Consider the following 19912-nt stretch of genomic DNA (forward strand, 5'->3'; position numbering starts at 1 on the left):
CATGCAAAGAGGAAAATAATTTGCATTGTGAGTGTTTTGATTTGTCTGGTCTCATGAGTAATTAGTTTGCATTGCAGGGCTGTCTATCTAGCCTGCTTTGGCCTCCATTGTATTTAACTAAAAACAAAATAAAAAACAAATAGATAAAAACTGCTGGGTTTTAAAACTCACAGGATTTTAGACATTATTGCAATTGCTCCCTTAACTGTTGTTGAGACTTTTAAAGTCCTATAGCAGTGAAAAGGGAAAACTGATTTTTAACAATGTAGATAAAGTGACCCAGTTCTGTAGTCATAGACGTGGGATTTCATTGTAGATCAGTCTATTCTTAAAAAGTCAAACACCTCTGACTGGAGCCAACCTATGAAGATTAGGGAGAGGAAACCATTTAAAAATGGTAAACCTACTGTAAACCATTTCACTGATTTTGCATGATGGTGCGTTGTAGTTGTCTGTTAAGAGCATAGCATGTGTTCCTTTGTTAGTGACAAAAGCATCCCATGGAAAAAGAGAAGGGTGTCATTGTACTGCGTAGGGGCAGGGAACAGCATGCAAAGTGCTTGCACTGCTCTTGAACTGAACTGAGAGCTCAAGTCCTTGAGGGTTCAGCCAGGTGGAAAGGTATTTCCAGAGAGAAAAGGGGGGAGGTGAGGTGGGCAGGAAATTATGGTGAGTGAATCCCTGGCAATGTGGTTCCATTGGCCCAACCCTGCACAGCCATATGGGGACGCACATGTGAGGCTGCTGGAGCATTTGCAGAGCAGATGTTGGCAGAGCATTTCTGACCCCGGTGGAAATCCCAGGCCACAGCTCAGTCTCTATTCTGGGACGAAGGCTAACCCTCGTGTGTTTCAGTACTTTGTGGAGCTAAAGCATATTGTGTGCGTGTCTACACTGAAATTCCCTTGGCTGCTTCTGCTGCCATTGCTGCCAAAAGGGGATCAGTCTCAGGCCCTTGGAGCATTCAGAGTTCCTGAAAAGAGAGTCAAAAGAGTTACTTCTGCATAAGGTCATCCTGGGATTTGGACCTATTTTTACTGCTGTACTCCAAGCTCTGTTCCATACAGAAACTATTTTCAATTCTCTGGTGCTGATGCTACCAGAAGAGACTTCCCAGCATAATCAGCTGCTTGACACACCTAGCTCCTCTTCACATGTTTGGAAATCTGCTATTTAATTTGCAACTATAGAGTGGCTTGTTCTCTGAAAAAATGCAGATATCATTGCAAAGGGTTTTTCTCTCAGAAAACCTCTTTAAAAGGGTGTGAGGTACAGCATACATAACTCTGCTATATAGAGTGAAGCAAAGATGCATTTTCTGAATGCATCCACATATTTGTCAACTTGAAAAAAATTGAAAAAAGTGATTTGAATACTTCTCATCCTGAAATTTGCTGGGACATGCTGAAGGAGAGCTTTTGTGATTTAACTGTTCTTCAGCTGAGACGACTGTGATCAGTGTGTGATGATGTAATTTTACTGTGATAGTTTAAACACTGGGCACTTAATAAATTCTGTCTATATTTTCAATGCAGCACATATAAAATCATGTCTCAATTTTTTTTCATGACAGTGGTACAGCATGAACCAAAGTGTGCTAGATCATACTGTATCTTAAACCATATATTGGGATAAAGCCATGGCCTTTGCACTGCACGGCTCTGCAGCTGAGACAGTTTTTCATAGACCCACAGACAAGACAGAAAGCAAAGCATGAGTTGCCAACAGCAACCAAACTGCCAGCTAAGGGTCACTAGAGCTTGGGGTCGCTGGAGCTTGGGGAAATATCTTTGCCACCTGCCATACCTCATTAGGCAGATCTTTGCAAATGGCGTGGAAGTTCTCCTTTGTTATCAAAGATCCCCATTACAGGAAAATCCTTCAGCAATCAGAGAGAGCACAGTCACTTTCTCCTGGTAGTATAGCAAAAGGAGAGCAAAGCACACCAGACCCAAGAACTAATTCCAAAAAAAAAAAAAAAAAAAAAGGAGGTAGTATTACAAGGCCCATAAAGAAGGCACCTCTGCATACACATTTGGCAAAGTTACATTTCAATAGGGTAACCATGGCATCCTCCAAGCTGTCCCTAAGGAAAGTTGCACTGAGCATAGCTTCAGAGGTAGATTAGCCCTGTCATTTCTTGCTTTGTCTTCTGCACTGGATCTTAAGAGGGCAGTGCTTTTAGCTCAGAGGAAAATGTGTACAACATTGAGAGTGACAGAGAGTCGATAAGCTATAGAGAGGAGAACATGCATATCAAATGTCAATTTCAAAAAAAAGATTTTTTTTTTATTTCTGTGAAAATAGAAAACAAGATTAACAGCTCTCCATACATGTCTGGGATTGTCTCCATGGCCATAAAGAGAATATACATTACTGTGCTAAAAAAACAGATGATATATGCTGTGGTAATTAGAGCAGTGCCACAGACAGACTTAAGGCCATGTTTGGAAACACATTTGGTAATTGTACTGTGTGTAGGGAACTGACTGTGCAGTAAGGAAATTCCTAACATTTTAAACTAAATTTTTAGTCTATACAGCAGAGGGCACTAGTGATATTGAATTGACTGTAGAGTTGCTATTTTGGTACTAGGAAAATGAAAAAAAAACAACCTTAGAAGACAAAGAGGTGTCAACAAAGACTAAAGAAGCTGGTTGATGGTCTGTGTTCCATGTGTGGGCTTGTAAAACTAAACCTTTGGTGTCTCTAGCATAAATAGGAATTGAATAGCAAATTACTCTAGTACAGAGCTCCAGATGGATCTTTATGTAAAGCCCATTAAAATATTTCCATAACACCCTTCAAGGCTTTAAATTAATTTTCCACTGTTATTTTGTGCTGGCTAATTCTTTTTCCAGGGTATTTCCAAGATATTTATGATTTTAAATTGCCCTGATATGAAATACCTGCAGCAAGACTTCCTGAATATTTAAGCTCTGAGCCCTGAAAAACAACCAATATAAAAGAAAAGATCTTTTTGCTACATTCTTCCAGCCACCAGGGATCTTACTGCCATATGTCGGCCTCATGCAAACCTCAGTAGCTGGAAGTGAGGACTAGCAAGGTATTGCCTAGTATATTTTCTGCCATTCATGGTCACTTTTTTTGGATCATCATCTCCCCTGTTCTTTAGCAGCACCAAGTCCACTTAGTGTGGTCTTGTCCTAAAAACTACATTTTGCTTCCTGTACTAACAAAGAACAGGGCAAAAAGACAAGTAGTATAAAAAAGTCCAAAGTTAAATCAAATGATGGCTGCAAAAGCCATCATTATATATTAAGCAAGACACAGCTTAGACACAGCTCAAACATACCAATACATGTAAAAACATATCTAGAACTTTGTATTCACATATCACAAATTGGTGATCCTGTCTTCAGCATTATAGACTCAGAGAAGCTATCAATTAGTCAGTAACCAAACTTGTATTTGAAGTGTGCGCAGATTTGAATTTTACAGAAACCTGACGGTGTCAGATTTCCCTGGAGGTCTTTGATAGATGGTTGTACTGAGACATATGTTTGATTGAGACATCCCTAGCACAGGACTAGGGAGAACAGTAAATGTAAAAGCCACAGGCGATTTTGGCCTTCGGTTCAAGGAAAAAGCTGTTCTATGTGAATGATTCATTGTTTCAGTCAATAACCAAAAATAGGAAGGATATAAGGAATTTATCATAGGAAGATAAAAGCATTTCTTTCAAAAATCTTTTGGCAACTGAGACATGTAAACACTTTGGTTTGGGTTAGACAACATTTACAGATCAGTCTCATAACTGGATAATTTCTTTGTTGTAATAATGTACTCAAATAAAATGATTTTTTTTCCTGATGGAGCATATGTGTAGTGATGAAAAGGGAAGATTTTCTGGATGAAGAACTAAGTAAAGGAAATGTTGGGAGATACCCTCAGGTTCAAGTAATTGGAACAAGAGCGAAGTGCCTTGGAATACTTGCAGCTTGGCTTGGGATCATCAGCTTCATGGAGGCTAGAAAAGAGTAGCTGAAGGGACTTGGTGCATACAGAGCCTGGTGTTGAGGGTGCTTGCTCTCCCATGGCCTTTCTTAGTTCTCTGTACTTTTTTGCTCTAAAAATATTGTAGTTTTCCTAGTCCTTCAGAGAATCGAGGATGCAGGATTGAGAGCAGACAATCACAAAAAGAAAGGTAGAGAAACTATATGACGTCCTACAAAGCTGGCCTTTAGTACTGGATTGGTCTGAGAAGATTCCTGTGCCTCTGCAAGCCCAAGGTGCTGCCTGTGCCTCACCAGCCTTGTACACAGGGATAACTGGCAGCTCTGAAGGCAAACATAGCAGGCTGAGTTCTCATGCCAGTTTCAGTGAAGACAAAAACATTGCACCAGCGTGATGGTAAAATAATTAGTTTGTTGTGTTTCTGTGTCTGTTTTATTACTTGTTAATGGAATTCATTTTTCAGTCCGAGTCCTTAGGGTATAAGTTTTAGAAGGATTTTGAAAATAAGAAAGGAAAAACAAATTACTGCACCAAAAAAAAAAAAAATTTAAAAATTAAAAAAGGGTGACAAAATGCTAATACAATCACATTAACTATCACAGATGATGGTTAATTACTATTCAGCAGCAAAATTCATGGATCATGGATCACAGGTCTTAACTAAGAGCCCTAAAATTGGTATTAGGCTCTAATAGATTCTTTTGACCACAACGGCAGGTTTTTCTTCATAACTGTGTAAGAAAGATGGGAACTCTGGCCTTTTCATCTGCTTTTTGAATATAGTTTTACTGCAGATGGACTTTTGCAAGCAAACTTGAATTTTAGTGGTTAGAGTGTTTCTCCATACATCCTGCTCAGCACCTCTGAAGAGGTAAGTGACCTGGTGAGCCTGCAGTGAAAAGGAAGGTGTGTAGAGCAGTGACCCCTCATCTAGCCTAGTACATTATACTAAGCCCATGCAGCTGATGTTCAGGAGTGCAGGTGTTGGCAGAGGAAGGAAGGGATGGATGGGAGCATTAACATCTAACACTGCAGCCACAGGGTTCTCCAGAGCCATGGGACACACGTGTAAGCTGCAGAGAGAGAAGTGACTTGCTCAAGGTTGCAAAACACATTGGTTTCATGAATCTTTCATAACAAGAAAGATGTTTTATAAATAGCACATATAGAGAGATCAAACATACAGATACAGCCCCGAAATTTAATTCCTGTCACAGTTTTTTTACCATTATACTGGCTTTTTCTGCAGTAAATTATTAAAAATGAGATGGGAACACTTCCTAGCTCTGCACCCTTATAACAGGTTTTTTAAAAATGCAGAAATGTATTCTCAAAAACACATTGTCTGAATATACAATTAGAAAAAAAAAAGTGTTTCATTAAATGAATTGCTGTGAGATGAAAGTTAATGTATTTTCCTGGTTTGGGGGTTTTTTGGTGTTTTTTTTTTTTTTATTTTGACTTTTTTTTTTAAAGAAAGGTCTCTGTGTTTTACAAAAAATGAATCAGTTTGGAGCCTGGAGTGGAAAACTGTTGCCTTATGGTATTTTGTTTTAATGAATATATATGTACTATCCATCTGGGTGCTCTGGGTTATAAATATGCTTTAAGCTTGCTGTAATTTCTAAGACTTCACTTTTGGCTGATTTATAAAAAATTTCATTAATCTCGGCAACAGAGGAATCTTGAACTGAGCAGCAGATTGAAAATGTACCGAAGCTGGGGACTATAAAAACTGCCACACATGAATCAGTACTGAAGTTCTTAAAATAGTAATGATCATTTGTAGTGTGAAGGTCTTTTTTTCCCTTTGCAGCAAGAATTTTTTGAGAGTTTTTTCAAGGTGCCAATGAAACTGACAACCCTGTAGCTACTGGGATATTTTTCAGCATTTATAAATTACTATTCTCATTTCTGTGTTCAGTACACATTTGCTAATGAGTGTTTCTCTGCTGCTGGTGCCAAACAAAAGAATTGAAGAGGCTATATCGTTAAATTGGATGATGCTCAGTATGCTTCTTTATTTTAATTTTTAATTTTTTTTTTTAAATTCTTATAGGCAAGATCTTGCCCTGTCATCTGCATGACTTTCAGTTTTGGAGACTTGCTTTTAGTTAAACTCTGATTCAGGAATCATGTTTGGACCGACAGAGATTTTTATCCATACCAGAAACTTGCTTTTTATACTATCTGTTCTCTTGCAATGTGTAAAAAAGGTTAACACCTTGAATACTCTGATAATTCCTATCTTAGCAGATTCCTGTGTTGCTAACTTTTGCCTTTTGAGATGCTTGTCCTTTCTTTCAACTCTCTCTGAGTTACATTTCTTTCATGTATTCATTGTGATTGAACTTCTTATCTGCCATCCTCCTGCATACACTGTACATTGGAATGTGCAGGAGAACTAATGTATGGCTATTTCTTATCTCATTGCCGGTTGTTGCAGCCGACATACATATCTGTATGAAAATATAATATTAGAAATTCTATACCTGTTCTCACTATTGAATTTTGAGAAATTGGTGGAGTTGACTGAAAGGACTTGAGAAGAACTCAAGTCCTTCTCAAGCCTTTGTTGAGAGAACACAATTATTTGAGATTAATTTAATATTGTACTTCTCATTTCTTCCTTTCTTTCAGACGATTCAAACTCCAGAAGGACCAACACCAAATAAATTATGAATGTTGAACAAGATGACCTTACATCCACAGCAGATAATGATAGGTCCTAGGTTTAACAGGGCCCTATTTGACCCCCTGCTTGTGGTGCTGTTGGCTCTTCAGCTTCTTGTGGTGGCTGGTCTAGTGAGGGCTCAAACTTGCCCTTCCGTCTGCTCTTGCAGCAACCAGTTCAGTAAAGTGATTTGTGTACGGAAAAATCTTAGAGACGTGCCAGACGGCATCTCCACCAACACCCGGCTACTCAATCTCCATGAGAACCAGATTCAAATCATTAAAGTTAATAGCTTCAAGCATCTGAGGCATCTAGAAATCCTGCAGCTCAGCAGGAATCACATCAGAACAATTGAAATAGGGGCTTTCAATGGTCTGGCCAATCTCAACACTTTGGAACTCTTTGACAATCGTCTGACCACTATCCCAAATGGGGCTTTTGTATACCTATCAAAACTGAAGGAACTGTGGTTGAGAAACAACCCCATTGAGAGCATCCCTTCTTATGCTTTTAACAGAATCCCTTCTCTCCGGAGGTTGGATTTAGGGGAATTGAAAAGGCTTTCATACATCTCAGAAGGTGCCTTTGAAGGTCTGTCCAACCTGAGGTATTTGAACCTTGCCATGTGCAATCTTCGAGAGATTCCTAACCTTACTCCACTTGTAAAACTGGATGAGTTGGATCTTTCTGGGAATCACCTGACTGCAATCCGGCCAGGTTCTTTCCAAGGGTTAATGCATCTTCAGAAATTGTGGATGATACAGTCCCAGATTCAAGTGATAGAAAGGAATGCTTTTGATAACCTTCAGTCACTTGTAGAGATCAACCTGGCACACAACAATCTAACACTACTGCCTCATGACCTGTTCACACCGCTCCGCCTAGAAAGGATCCACTTGCATCACAATCCTTGGAACTGCAACTGTGATATCCTTTGGCTCAGCTGGTGGATTAAAGACAAGGCACCCTCCAACACTGCATGCTGTGCCCGTTGCCACACGCCCCCCAGTTTAAAAGGAAGGTACATTGGTGAGCTGGACCTGAATTACTTCACATGTTATGCTCCAGTCATAGTGGAGCCACCAGCAGACCTCAACGTCACAGAAGGCATGGCTGCAGAGATGAAATGCCGGGCATCGACCTCCCTGACCTCTGTATCTTGGATTACTCCAAATGGATCTGTAATGACGCATGGGGCATACAGAGTTCGGATTGCTGTGCTCAGTGATGGCACATTAAATTTTACCAAGGTAACCGTGCAAGACACGGGTTTGTACACATGCATGGTGAGTAACTCTGTTGGGAATACCACGGCTTCTGCCACGCTGAATGTGACCGCCCTGGATAACCCTGGTTACACCTACTTTTCAACCGTCACAGTAGAGACTGTGGAACCTTCTCAGGATGAGGCACAGACCACAGAGCAGGTTGGGCCCACACCAGTTACCAACTGGGAAACCATTAACATGACAACCTCACTCACTCCACAGAGCACAAGATCGACAGAAAAAACGTTCACCATTCCTGTGACGGACGCAAACAACGGGATCCCAGGAATAGATGAGGTCATGAAGACTACCAAAATCATAATTGGTTGTTTTGTGGCTATCACTCTCATGGCTGCTGTGATGCTGGTAATTTTCTACAAAATGAGGAAGCAGCATCACCGGCAGAACCATCATGCTCCGACACGGACTGTAGAGATCATTAATGTGGATGATGAGCTTACAGGTGACACACCCATAGAGAGTCATTTGCCCATGCCAGCAATAGAGCATGAGCACTTAAATCACTATAACTCTTATAAATCTCCTTTCAACCACACAACAGCAGTTAACACAATAAATTCAATACACAGTTCAGTGCATGAACCGTTATTGATCCGAATGAACTCGAAAGACAATGTTCAAGAGACTCAAATCTAAAACATTTATGACATTAAGGGGTGGGGTGGGGGGACAACAAAAGATGGTTTATAAAACAAATGACACAAATGACTGGGCTAAATCTACTGTTTCAAAAGTGTCTTTACAAAGAAAAAGAAATTTATTTATTAAAAATTCTATTGTGATCTAAAGCAGACAAAATTATGTGTATTCCTCAGAACCTGTTTTTGCTGCAGTTATTTACCCTCCTCGTTCCCGTTTTCCTGCCCAACCTACCCTGACTCCCATTTGCCATATTTTTCATAGGAGATCTTGATTCCCTAAAAGAACTGATCTAGGAAATTTTGTAAGAATTCTGTTACACTTTGGGAATTTTTATGGTGAATTCTAGTGGTGAGATTCGGTCTATTTTGTCACTTTCTCTTTTTTCTTTTGTTTTCTCATGCCCTTTTTGAAATTATTCAACAGAGAATGGAATAATAACAGTAACTTTTCAAGTGAGAAAATCAAGCAAACCTTTTTTTTCTCCATGTAATGATTTGCTCTGTATTTACCGAAAGCACCATTCTGTGAAAAAAATGGAAAAAAAGTAAAAAAAAATCAAACCAAAAATTAATTTACTTGTGAAAGCCTATAAAACCCATGATCTTTTAAGCAATTCTAGAACCAGAATTTGTAGTTCAAACACTAAACTAAGATTATAAATAAAATATTGGTTTTTTTCTGTACTTGGATATAGCTCATTCTTAGTGTGGCTTTAAACATCAAAAGTTTGTAAAAATTCTTATGATAATCTGCTCTGATGGTCCAAAACACAATCACTTTAAAGAGAATAATTAAATAATTTTGGATCATTACTGAAGGATATCACAGTTTTCATTTTAGTTTATGAAAACAACATAATGACAAACAAGGGTGTTTGATTTCCAATGCAAGATTGAGATAGTTCCTTCTAATGGTGTGTGCAATTATCTCTATTATATCACTAAATGCTTTTCACAATGCCAGAAAAGTTTTGCAAGGAACTTCAGTTGTCTCTGAATTTATTAGACAAAACTAAAAACTTTTTTCTGTTTTTTATAATTTATAACTGTCAGTAAGAAAATTCATCTTTATATCAAAGCTTGTGGTTTCCAGTTCAGTTGTTCTGGGACTTCTAGACACAAAATACCTGTAATAAGAGCTGTATCCCTATGTGCAAAATCAAATCAACATGTTCTTCATGGAGTAAATCACAGGAAAAAATCTGAGGATTTGGGTTTAAAGAATTGAAAGAACAAAGTCAGACAAATCAGAGGATATTTTAAGTTCCTGTAATTTGTATGACAATTAGACTCTCTGTAGAGTACCCAGTTTCCAGTAGTTTAAACTCAGACTCGTGTACCAATGGGAAATGCACACCCTTTGCCTTTCTGTTTATATACATTCTCTGGATTTAGCTTTTTGGTATAGGACTGGTGTATACTGTGCTTGCTGAAACCTAAAAGGAAGGCTTTCCATAAGAAAACCCACTTCAGGACATTGTGTTCTTCCAAGCAGAAATTCTGCCAAATTAAACTTAATGCACTGGCAGCTGAACAGAAGCATTTTAAGATTATTCAAATTAGGACAAAAAAAAAGAATCCTACATATGATTTCTGAATGCCTTTTCACCTGTTTCTTAGCCACCCTTACTGAAGGTTTCTGGGGCCTTGTGCCAGGTAAATAAAATTCCTAGCAAAATCTGTTTGCATCTTTCTAATATGGAGCAGCACGCAGGATGAAGACCCTACTGAAAAATATACTTCTGTTCTGTAAGTTTAAGATGGAATTCCGATAGGTTGAAGAGGTAAGCATCTCCTGTTGGATGCACAGTTCTCAAGGTTGCAAGTGAATGTTGTAGTACAAAGGCCTGATTTAAGAGGATGCAGTGGAGATAGGTGACAGTGAATTACACCCTGCAAGGAGTCTGATAAGTATAATACCAAATGAAAACCAAAGTTCTATAACAATCTCTAAGAAACATTTGGCAAAGCATTATCCTTTGATGTGCTACATGAAAAATAATATCTACTCAAAGGGAATTTTAATAGAGGGCAAAGATGGACCTGAATATAAAATATTGCAGCTGTGATTCTTAGGTTTGCCTTCAAAGTGCAATCGAGTACTTCGTTGGTGATTTCTTTAAAGCATTGTGATAGATTCTGTACAAAACTACTACAGTTACACATTCCTATGTGTTCTTTGCCCACCTGGCTAGGAACAGTCTGTCCATGGCCAATGCTAATCTAAAAATTGAAAAAAAATCCATTCAGGAAACCTAAATCTGGACTATTTAAATCTGTAATTAATGGGTTTATGTTAACAAATTATGGCTACTCTAACCAGTATTTGTGAAAACAGTTACAGTCAACACGGTTTTATAAACACATAGTATTTTACTAACCCCTAAAGTAGGTTAATAGGAGGCCTATAAGAAAACAGTTTATTGTTATAGTTCTTGTCAAGTACAATACTGGATCAGTGACAATCTTTGGTCTTTCTTGCAGTAATACAAAATACTTTCAGTGACTGTTTTAAGCAATACATTCATTCTTACTGAGTGTTAATCCAGCTTTATTGGCTAATCAAAAAAACAGATATTCCTGCTTGCTATCATAATAACCATAAAGGAAAAGCATTGGGGTGTGTTTGGTTGGGTAAGTATTATCTGTTACATGTCAGTCATATTAGTTATGATTTTCCCATCATGTTCCCTATCCTTGGAACCACAGATATGTCTGATTCCTTCCTACTTCTACAAAGCACTCAGTACTTTTGCAGGTGAATTAAATACCAGAGTTAGAAAAGATCACAGTTTAAAGTTATGAACTGAGCTCTGTAATAAAGTGAAAGGAGTGTCGTGCTCTCTTGTTTTCAAGCTCAAATCACATACCAATGCCTGCTGTCACTACTCCAGAGACAACAATGTAAAGAAAGAAGCCTCTCTCTCCTGTATGACAGAGCATAACTGACAGAAACTTCTAATGAAATTTCTCTTGCAGGTGACCACATTGTGTGTGATGTAAAGCAATTGTGCAAAAAAAATTGTGTTCTTGATTATGATCTAGTGGGCTCATGAGAAGTGATGAATTGTTCTTCAGTTCATTTGATGGAGTTTGAAGATGTTTATCTGCTGTCCTGTACAAACAGAAATTGCAAAGCGTTTTCTTTCTGGAATTTTCATCAAGTCTTGAGAATCTTGCCATATGCAGAAATAACGTGTAAAAGCAAACCAAGTCAGTTCCATTCAATTCATCATAGAAGATGGACATTTTATTTTCCTTCCAAAAGGGCTGAATGTGTGAAAAGTAATAGATTAATTGTATTTTTTGCTAAAATATTCTAACACATTAAAAATTATATTTAATCGTTTCGAGATTCCCTGTCCCCACTGACACAGGTTGATCACAGAATTAGAGAAAAGACAAGTAAATTAATATTGTACTTTGTTATACCAGCTTTGCAGTCTTAGGAAAATGTTTCATAACAGCTGTTACAAGCTTTTATATGTCAGGTAGACCATTAGTGTAGTCTTTTCAATGAGGGGCATGGAAAATCTCTTCAGCTTTTTCACCCCTCTCTAAAGGTTATATCCCATTTTTACATGACCTAAATACAATATTTTTGAAATTCTCACTGTTTTTCTTTAAGTCCAGGAGGCAAAGGTCTAAGAAATGTTAGGAGCTAACTTGCACTTTCATACCAAAAGAAGTAAATGAAGAAATAATTTATCCTTATGTTCTAGATGTAATAAAAGCAGTTAGGCTTTAGTGCCTGGGTTTCTGTTTTTCTTAGCAGAATAATTTAATTTATCTTTTTCTCATTTGTGCAGGTGTTGCCAAGAAAAATCCCATTTCTAAAATTTAATCTGCAGTTAGTCCAAAGGTAGTGGTGGACATTTTATTGCAGAGGTGATAATATATATTAGTATTATAAAAAACTAACACATGGAGCCACCACTATTGACCTAGCAGTGGTTCATCAGCAGAGGATGGGCTTAGGGAAATTCTGGGAAGCCTACCAGGTAAATCTGCAATTCCTGTTGGCCCTGCAACCTCACTTATGGTGGTGCCCTGTGAGAACACTGTGGTTGTGTCTAGTTTGTGGATGGAAAAGCACAGCAGGGTAGAAGAGATTTGGGTTGGGGATAACTTCATCGACTGCTCCCCACTTAAGAGCATAGATGCAGCAGTAATCAGCATAACAGCCAAGAGCTCAGGTCCAGACATGCAGTGTATTATTAGAAATGAGGAATTTTTTTTTTTATTTGTTTACCACATTTAATCACAAGTTGGTTGTAAGGCTTAATGCACACTAAACAATGGAATACTTGAAGAATAAAAAAAGTCACAGATTTGCAGTGTATCTTTTAACAAACGGCAAAATCATGCTAGGATAGGTTTTTCAGTATTAGCTCTATGAAGAAAGTCTCAAGCTGTATCAAGGGAAATATAGGTTGGATATTAGGAAGAAGTTTTTTACAGAAAGGGTGATAAAGTTCTGGAATGGTCTGCCCGGGGAGGTGGTGGAGTCACCATTCCTGGATGTGTTTAAGGAAAGACTGGATGTGGCACTCAGTGCCATAGTTTAGTTCAGTTGTTTTGGCATGGGTTGGACTCAATGATCTTTAAGGCCTTTTCCAACCTAGTCATTCTGTAGATTCTATGAAGATAAATGAGCTTTGTATTTTAATAGTTACATGCTATTTATTTCAATAAGAATAAACTGTGATTTTGTTAGGTGAGAAATGTGTAAGGAAATTTTTAGTTTAATTTGTTTTGGTTTTATTCTTTACTCTCATATTATAACACACACCCAGATAGTCTGGTAATCAGAGTGCTCTCCAAAGGGCCAAATCAGTGAATTCTGACTGACTTTCATAAGACACATCTTTCATGTAGTGTAACTCCAGTGAGGTATAAAATTTTGAATGAGGGAGAGACACTGAATTGATTACATCATCAGATGATATGATGATCATATTTTGTAAAATAAGAAAGAGAATAGTATTTTGTCATTTTTGAGAACTTTGAAAAGAAAATATTTTGTTAAGATAGACATTCTTGACAGGAAAAAAAAAAAACAAACAACAAGCCAGAATAAATCAGAGTATTATTTGACTTGAAAGAAACAGTAAGATGTAATGTTTAAAGCAAGAAGTGGGAGTTTTATGTCCCAGATAATCTTTACATATTTTCTACCAGAATAATTTGCAAAAAAATTAGTCACTTTTTTGTGTATCATGAAGCTTCTACAATGATTCTGACTGCTTTATCCACACTTTCCTGTTTTCTTCTTGCATTTTGCAGTACATGCATGATAAAATCTGAGCTTTCAACTCCACAACAAGTTCTCACACAGAGTGTGAAAGGAAATTCTCTTAAATCATCCAAACTCCACTTATTGAAGGTGCATGTCTGGTACTCTCTGGGGCTTTTTTCAATCTACTTGAAATAGCCTGTGTAGTGAGAGATTCCTTAGTTTCTTTGATTCTCTTCTATTATAGCAATATATGATTAATATCTTAGTTTGGAGAAGTTTTTGCAGGGATTATATTTCCATCAAATTTAAAACTATAAACTGCAATTTTATTTTATTTTATTTTAGTAAAACATTTTAAATTCTATTGACTTGAAAAAATACTTCTGTTCCTTTCACAGCAGCTCAGTTAAATGCAACTAAATTAAAAAAATAAAAAATAAATAAAAATTAAAAAAGAGAAACTTTCTTGGAATGCTCTGCATGCAGACGGGTCTGTATATGTGTATTATTTAAAAATTGATACTACAGGTGAGTTTAAAGGAATAAAGGAAGAAATTTATAAAAAAGAAAATAAGGGAGAATAAATGAGCCAAGAGTGAATCTAGTAAAACAGAACTGGAGTTAGTGGACCACAGAATTAATCCAACCCCTATAACTAATTTAATTCCATAAGATGTAATTCAATTTGATTCAATTTGCTCATTTAATTCCTCAAAAGGACAGTTAGTTGTCTAAAAAAGAAGGTGGAAATATGAATTCTGTTTTTGTCAGTACCCACACGATATCGAGCAGGTTTTCCCTTTCCTTGCCCTCCTGGGCCTGCCACTGCTGTTGAGCTGTTCAATTACCATTTTCTGCAACTGCCTTCCTGAGGCACCCACCCATCCAGGCTGTGTTGGGAGTGAATTCCAATGGTCAGTGAGACAAGCACAGGTCTGTGTTGTGCTCCTGAGCAGGGCCCCTGCAGTACTTGGTGTTTAAGTTCACTCATTCCTAAACAGTTCATTCCTATCTGATAATGCACAGTAGTTTCATAAATAATGCATAAGTTTTGAATATTATATAGAAGATTAAGGTTGTTGATCACATGCCATGCATTAATTAACTATCTTCCACACTGAAAGAGCCTCTTTTTCTTTTTTTTCCCTGTTGGAATATATGTTTCTTTGTGATGAAGAAAGATCAAAATCAAGAATTTGATCAAATTTTAAAGACTTGAAAGAAAGATTTAGGAATGTTCTGTAATATTATGACTATAAAGATTATGAATGGTGTAAAACTACATTTAAGAAGAAAAAAAAAAGGCAGCAAATAGCAATGCTCTAAGATTTGTAGAAAGTAAATACCTAAACAAAATTATTGTTACCTTAACAGACTGAATAAAACAGAAGAACTGACAACTTTCATGGCTTTTGCTAAAACTTCCTGGACAGAGATTGTTCTGTTCTCCTATTTTTATTTTCTAAATAAATTCTATTTCTTATGTCAGGAATGTTTCCATCAGGATGGACATGAGTAATTATTGTTGGAAATATTGTCTCCTCCTGTTTCTATCTGGATAAACACTGGCTCTGGATGTTTATTTTTTCAACTCCCTGCTGATTTCTGACACTCCTGTGGGGAAGCAATCAATTCTGTACTGCAAAAGAAGCTTTTGTTCACCTAACACAATAATAAAATAATAAAGGGCTGAACCAGGCAATGAAGAATAAAACAAAATGCAGTGGTAATGGGAAGGGAAGTGTCCGGAGAAAAGAAACATTACAAGAGGAGAAAAAATATATTGAAAATATGAAGAAAGTTGAGTGAAAGTGGGAAACTATTCTTTCCTTCTCATTTTGTGTCCGTTGGTATAGCTGGATCATAGTTAAACCCATTGATTCATTAATTTTAAATACACCACACTGGAAACTCTTTTAGGGATTATTTTAAAAGGAATTAAAGCAATTCCCTAGACTTGAGTGGGTCAAAAAAGTCACAGGGAACTATTTAAGTTGTTATGATTTTCTGCTAGGATGCTTAAAGATTACTGTAGCTAGAGACTTAAGTTGGAATTCTGAAAAATAAACTGTTCATACTTTACAAGTAGAAAATAATTTCCCAAAAGAAAAAGTAGAAATTTGCATTCTGGGAGAACCCAATTGGCAACTTCTGCATGAATGTATAATTTTAGCAAAAACTTCTGCTGATTTTAAAATTGGATTTATAAAAATCAACCTGATAGAAGGACTGGAATGCATAGAACAGACAAAGATGGCAGTAGTGAAATAATTCATTTAGTAGAACTTCTCATTTTTACCCTTTGAAGTTAGTTTTAGTAATACAATATTTTTCATTAGGAACTAAGAAGGAGCTTACATTTTTTCCCCTTTATCTCCTCAGATGGGGATAACATTTTAGGTTGTCTAATAAAACTGGTATTAGAATATTGGGAAAAAAAGGAAAGATGCCTTGTGAAACACACGGTAATTTTGTAGCATGCTTTTGCTTCATTTTGTTTTAAGTTACTTTTTCTTACCTTTATAGAATTATAGAAGGAAATTATACAATAGAAAAATTGTCTCTATGATGAAATTTCAGATAATAATATCCTTATTATTTTCATACAAGATGTGCATGTCCCTATTGTTTTCTTAATTTCATCCTAATTTGCTGTCACAAAAGGATAGGAAGCCCAAATAAGTCTTCCTTATAATATTTTTTCATGATTCTTTAGGTTATGAATATGTTATTTTCTTTCAAAAATCAAATTAATATTCAAGGTGGTTTTATTATATTTCAGATTAGAAGCCTTTTCCTTCGTCTCTATTTATATTTTCATTTTTTTTCTGTACCTTCAGTTTTCACTCAGCATATTTTTTAACTGAAAATCTGAGTCTTTTTAATTATGTGTTTTCTCCATGGTGCAGGGTTGTAGGATGCTCTGTTTCATCCCAAACTTCCTGGTAGAATCTGGTCTCATTCAGTGCCCTCATAGCTTTTTTTGGTTGTACCACTCTTTGTCTCTAATTGAGAGTCAGACTCTATGGTCATCAGGAATTTTTCCTCCACAGAAGTTCAAAGTAAATGGAAGTGCAGACCAGTATGACGGCCCATCACTTGTTTTGAGGCTTAGCAGCAAAACATAATAAATTCAAACATTCCAGGTTTCTGTGGCAGTTGTGGTTTGGCTGCAGGATGTCAGCAGAACAGCCTGCCGAGAGTGAGGTAATTAATCTCTTGTGCATATCTTAACACAGGAAGATGTTACCTCTGAAGAAGAGAAGAATTATACTCTGTCTCCTCCAAAATGTGTTTTACAACCAAAGTAAAATAAAGATGCTTGTTGGTTGTTTTTTTGTTTTTTTTTTTTTTTGAGGTAGTTTTTTAATTTAAAAATTCAGAAATCTATTGGAAGTTTAGATTACTGTGATAATTGTTTCATGCATGGTTGATGGAGGTGCCACAAGACTGTCATTTAGCTGATATCACTGAAGAATTGGATCAACCTTCTTCTAAATGGATTTTCTTTGTGCTGATCATAGATAAATATAGGTCTTTTTTAAAATGCCTTTTAAGTACTGATAGCACAGCTATGGAAACACATTGCTTGGAAGGATGCCAAAATTTTATAGTTGTGCAAATTCATCACATCTAATCCACTGGTAGTGGTCTGTTGCTTTAGTTTAATTTTAAAGTTGTCATCTGAGATGTGTTGCTATATTGGTTCAGTAGGGGAAATAATTTTGTTCTTTTAAAATGTTAATTAAGTCCTAGGGGAATTGATGGGCTGAAAACCAAATCTTTCACATTGCTTTGCTGTGACAGCGTTGCAGCTTTGATTTTAAGGGTATATGAGAAGCACATGAGAAGTGCTCATGTCTTCCAAGCAGTCTTCTGGGACAGATGCAGCTCTCTGTCTGGGCATTTATTCTGAGATATAAACTCTATCAGACACATACCAGACACACTGCAAATAGGCCACAGGATATTCACCATGGGGTAGTAAGTATTGATACTTCTTGCTTCTGAGTTTGGCCTTGGGTTAAATTTCTGTATCTTCATTTAAGTTTCTATCAAGTGCTCTATCAGCGCAGCTGCAAAGTGTTTGATAGCCACCAGCCTGTCTTTGCAGGGTAAGTTATGCAGAATTAAAAGTGTCATCACTATCTGTCTGTTGTTCAGATAGAAACCTCTCTCTCTCCATCCCCTATGGAAACTTCCAATAATCTTGTTTCTCTGCAATCCTAATTAGCACGATTAATTCTTTTTATTCCATTTCATTTCTCAGGGTCTTTCCAAGGAATGGCATAAGTAATGGCAAGAAGAAAGAAGTTGGTGATTTTACTTCTAGAGCATATGTTCATCCAGATAGTCAGAGAATCACAGAATGCCTTGGGTTGGAAGGGAACTTATAGATCATCTAGGCCTACAGATCATATAGTTCCATAGGCAGGAGCAATGTTTGGGTAAAGTGCTCATGAAAAATAGTACTACAAGAAACAGATCAGTCAAGACACAAATTATTAGAAACAGATATAAATCCATTCTTTCCTGTTGTGGACATACACACACACATACACACAGACATGTAAACATACACACACAAACCCACTCTTTTTATGCTTTTCATCAGGTATGCTCTGGAGAGCAACACAGATGCAGAGGAGATGCAGTGCACTTCTCTTTGGGTGGTTAGGCTGCCCACTGGCATATGTGGCAGAGGAGGAAAATGAGACAAAGAGGTTTTCACCAAAGGTAAAAGTTCTGGTGTGGACAGAGTCCCTCTACCCCTGAGGTAAGGGCTGACCCCATGTATACAGTGCAGTGAGGCTGGAGGATCTACTCTGTGGCAGGACAATGTGGCTCCCCATGTATAAACAGTGGGAAAGAATACTCAAGTTTATGTATCTGAAAGTGGGAGAAAGTGAATATCTCTTTCTCTAGTGATTCTAGTTTTGCCACTGGTCTTTCTAATCAACATGCAAAACTCTTCCTTTCACTTTTTTAGCAATTTCCCCCTTTGCGAAATGCGTTGGGAAACACAGACATGAAAAGCAGTGTGAATGTTGAGTCATTCCTGCTGTTGCTCTCTTTGCTAGGGTCGGACTATTTTTCTTTTCTTTTGTGTTTCTCAAGCATTAAATGCTCCTCTCTGAGAATTTCAAGTGGAAGGGTCAATGAGTCACTGTCTCCTAGTAAAACTAACACAGGATTTTATAGTATTTAAAGGATATGGCATCTGTGCCTGTTGTGCACCTGTGACATCACTGCCAAAGGCATTGACAGGACAGTCATATGGAGTGAGATGTGAGCAAATAGTGGAACACCCTTGTTTCTCTTGTAGTTTTCTCAAACATTAGCTTTGAGAGAAAGGGCAAAGTAATTCCATCCTCTAGGAAGAAAGTGAAGGGATGCAGGAAAGGTACAGGCACACATGCCTGAAACAATTAGAAGATACTCAGAGATGGGGGATGTATTTCATTTGGGAAATGTTGTTGGAAATATCTTCTCTATTCCTCAGTCAAAGGCTTCTCTTGAATAAGTAAGCTTTTGCAGATTGTCGTGGGTATTTTTTTGCCCTTTAAGAGCACGTTCAGGCTTATCTGTTTCAATCTTATCTTAAATATGGACTGTGAAGTGTTTCCTCTTCAAGAAAATTGATTCAACTAAAGGGCAGAAAGCCTTTATGGAAAGGAAACGACACATTAAACTAGAACTTAACTCTGTCTTGTAAACTGAGTGGAAATTCATGCTGATAGGGATAAGGAGGAATTGCCGTCATTTACTGCTTCGCTAAATCTTTCCACGGGAGCCTTTCAGACAGTTTACAAATACTTGTTCACAATTTCCCTCCTCCTCAGCTGTTAGAGGGAAGCTGTGATGAAGTCTGGGTTGTTTCCTCTCCATGAGATGAGTGTGGTGAACACCTGGGGCACGGGGGTTCCTCTGCTGGGGCTTTTTCCCAGCGCGTTTTGGGAGGGGAAGCTTTGGCAGCTCATGGATGGGAGGAGAAACAAGCCTGCTGAGACCCTGCAGGGATGTTGAGCTGAGCTGGCTCTTCTCTGATGGAAAACCAGGTTTGCCAGGAATTCACAAGTGTCTCAGATTT

General features: G+C 37.4%; 1 protein-coding gene across 1 annotated transcript; it reads left to right on the plus strand.

Moving 5' to 3' along the window:
- Positions 1 to 6660: 6660 nt before the first annotated feature.
- LRRC4C (leucine rich repeat containing 4C) lies at positions 6661 to 8577 on the plus strand (the record flags this gene model as incomplete). Its single annotated transcript, XM_084207631.1, has 1 exon — positions 6661 to 8577. One exon carries the CDS (start codon positions 6661 to 6663, stop codon positions 8575 to 8577), a length of 1917 nt encoding a protein of 638 aa, XP_084063757.1.
- Between the last annotated feature and the right edge of the window lie 11335 nt (positions 8578 to 19912).

The sequence above is a fragment of the Fringilla coelebs genome (assembly GCF_963513975.1).
Source record: "Fringilla coelebs genome assembly, chromosome: 6".
Lineage (NCBI taxonomy): Eukaryota > Metazoa > Chordata > Aves > Passeriformes > Fringillidae > Fringilla > Fringilla coelebs.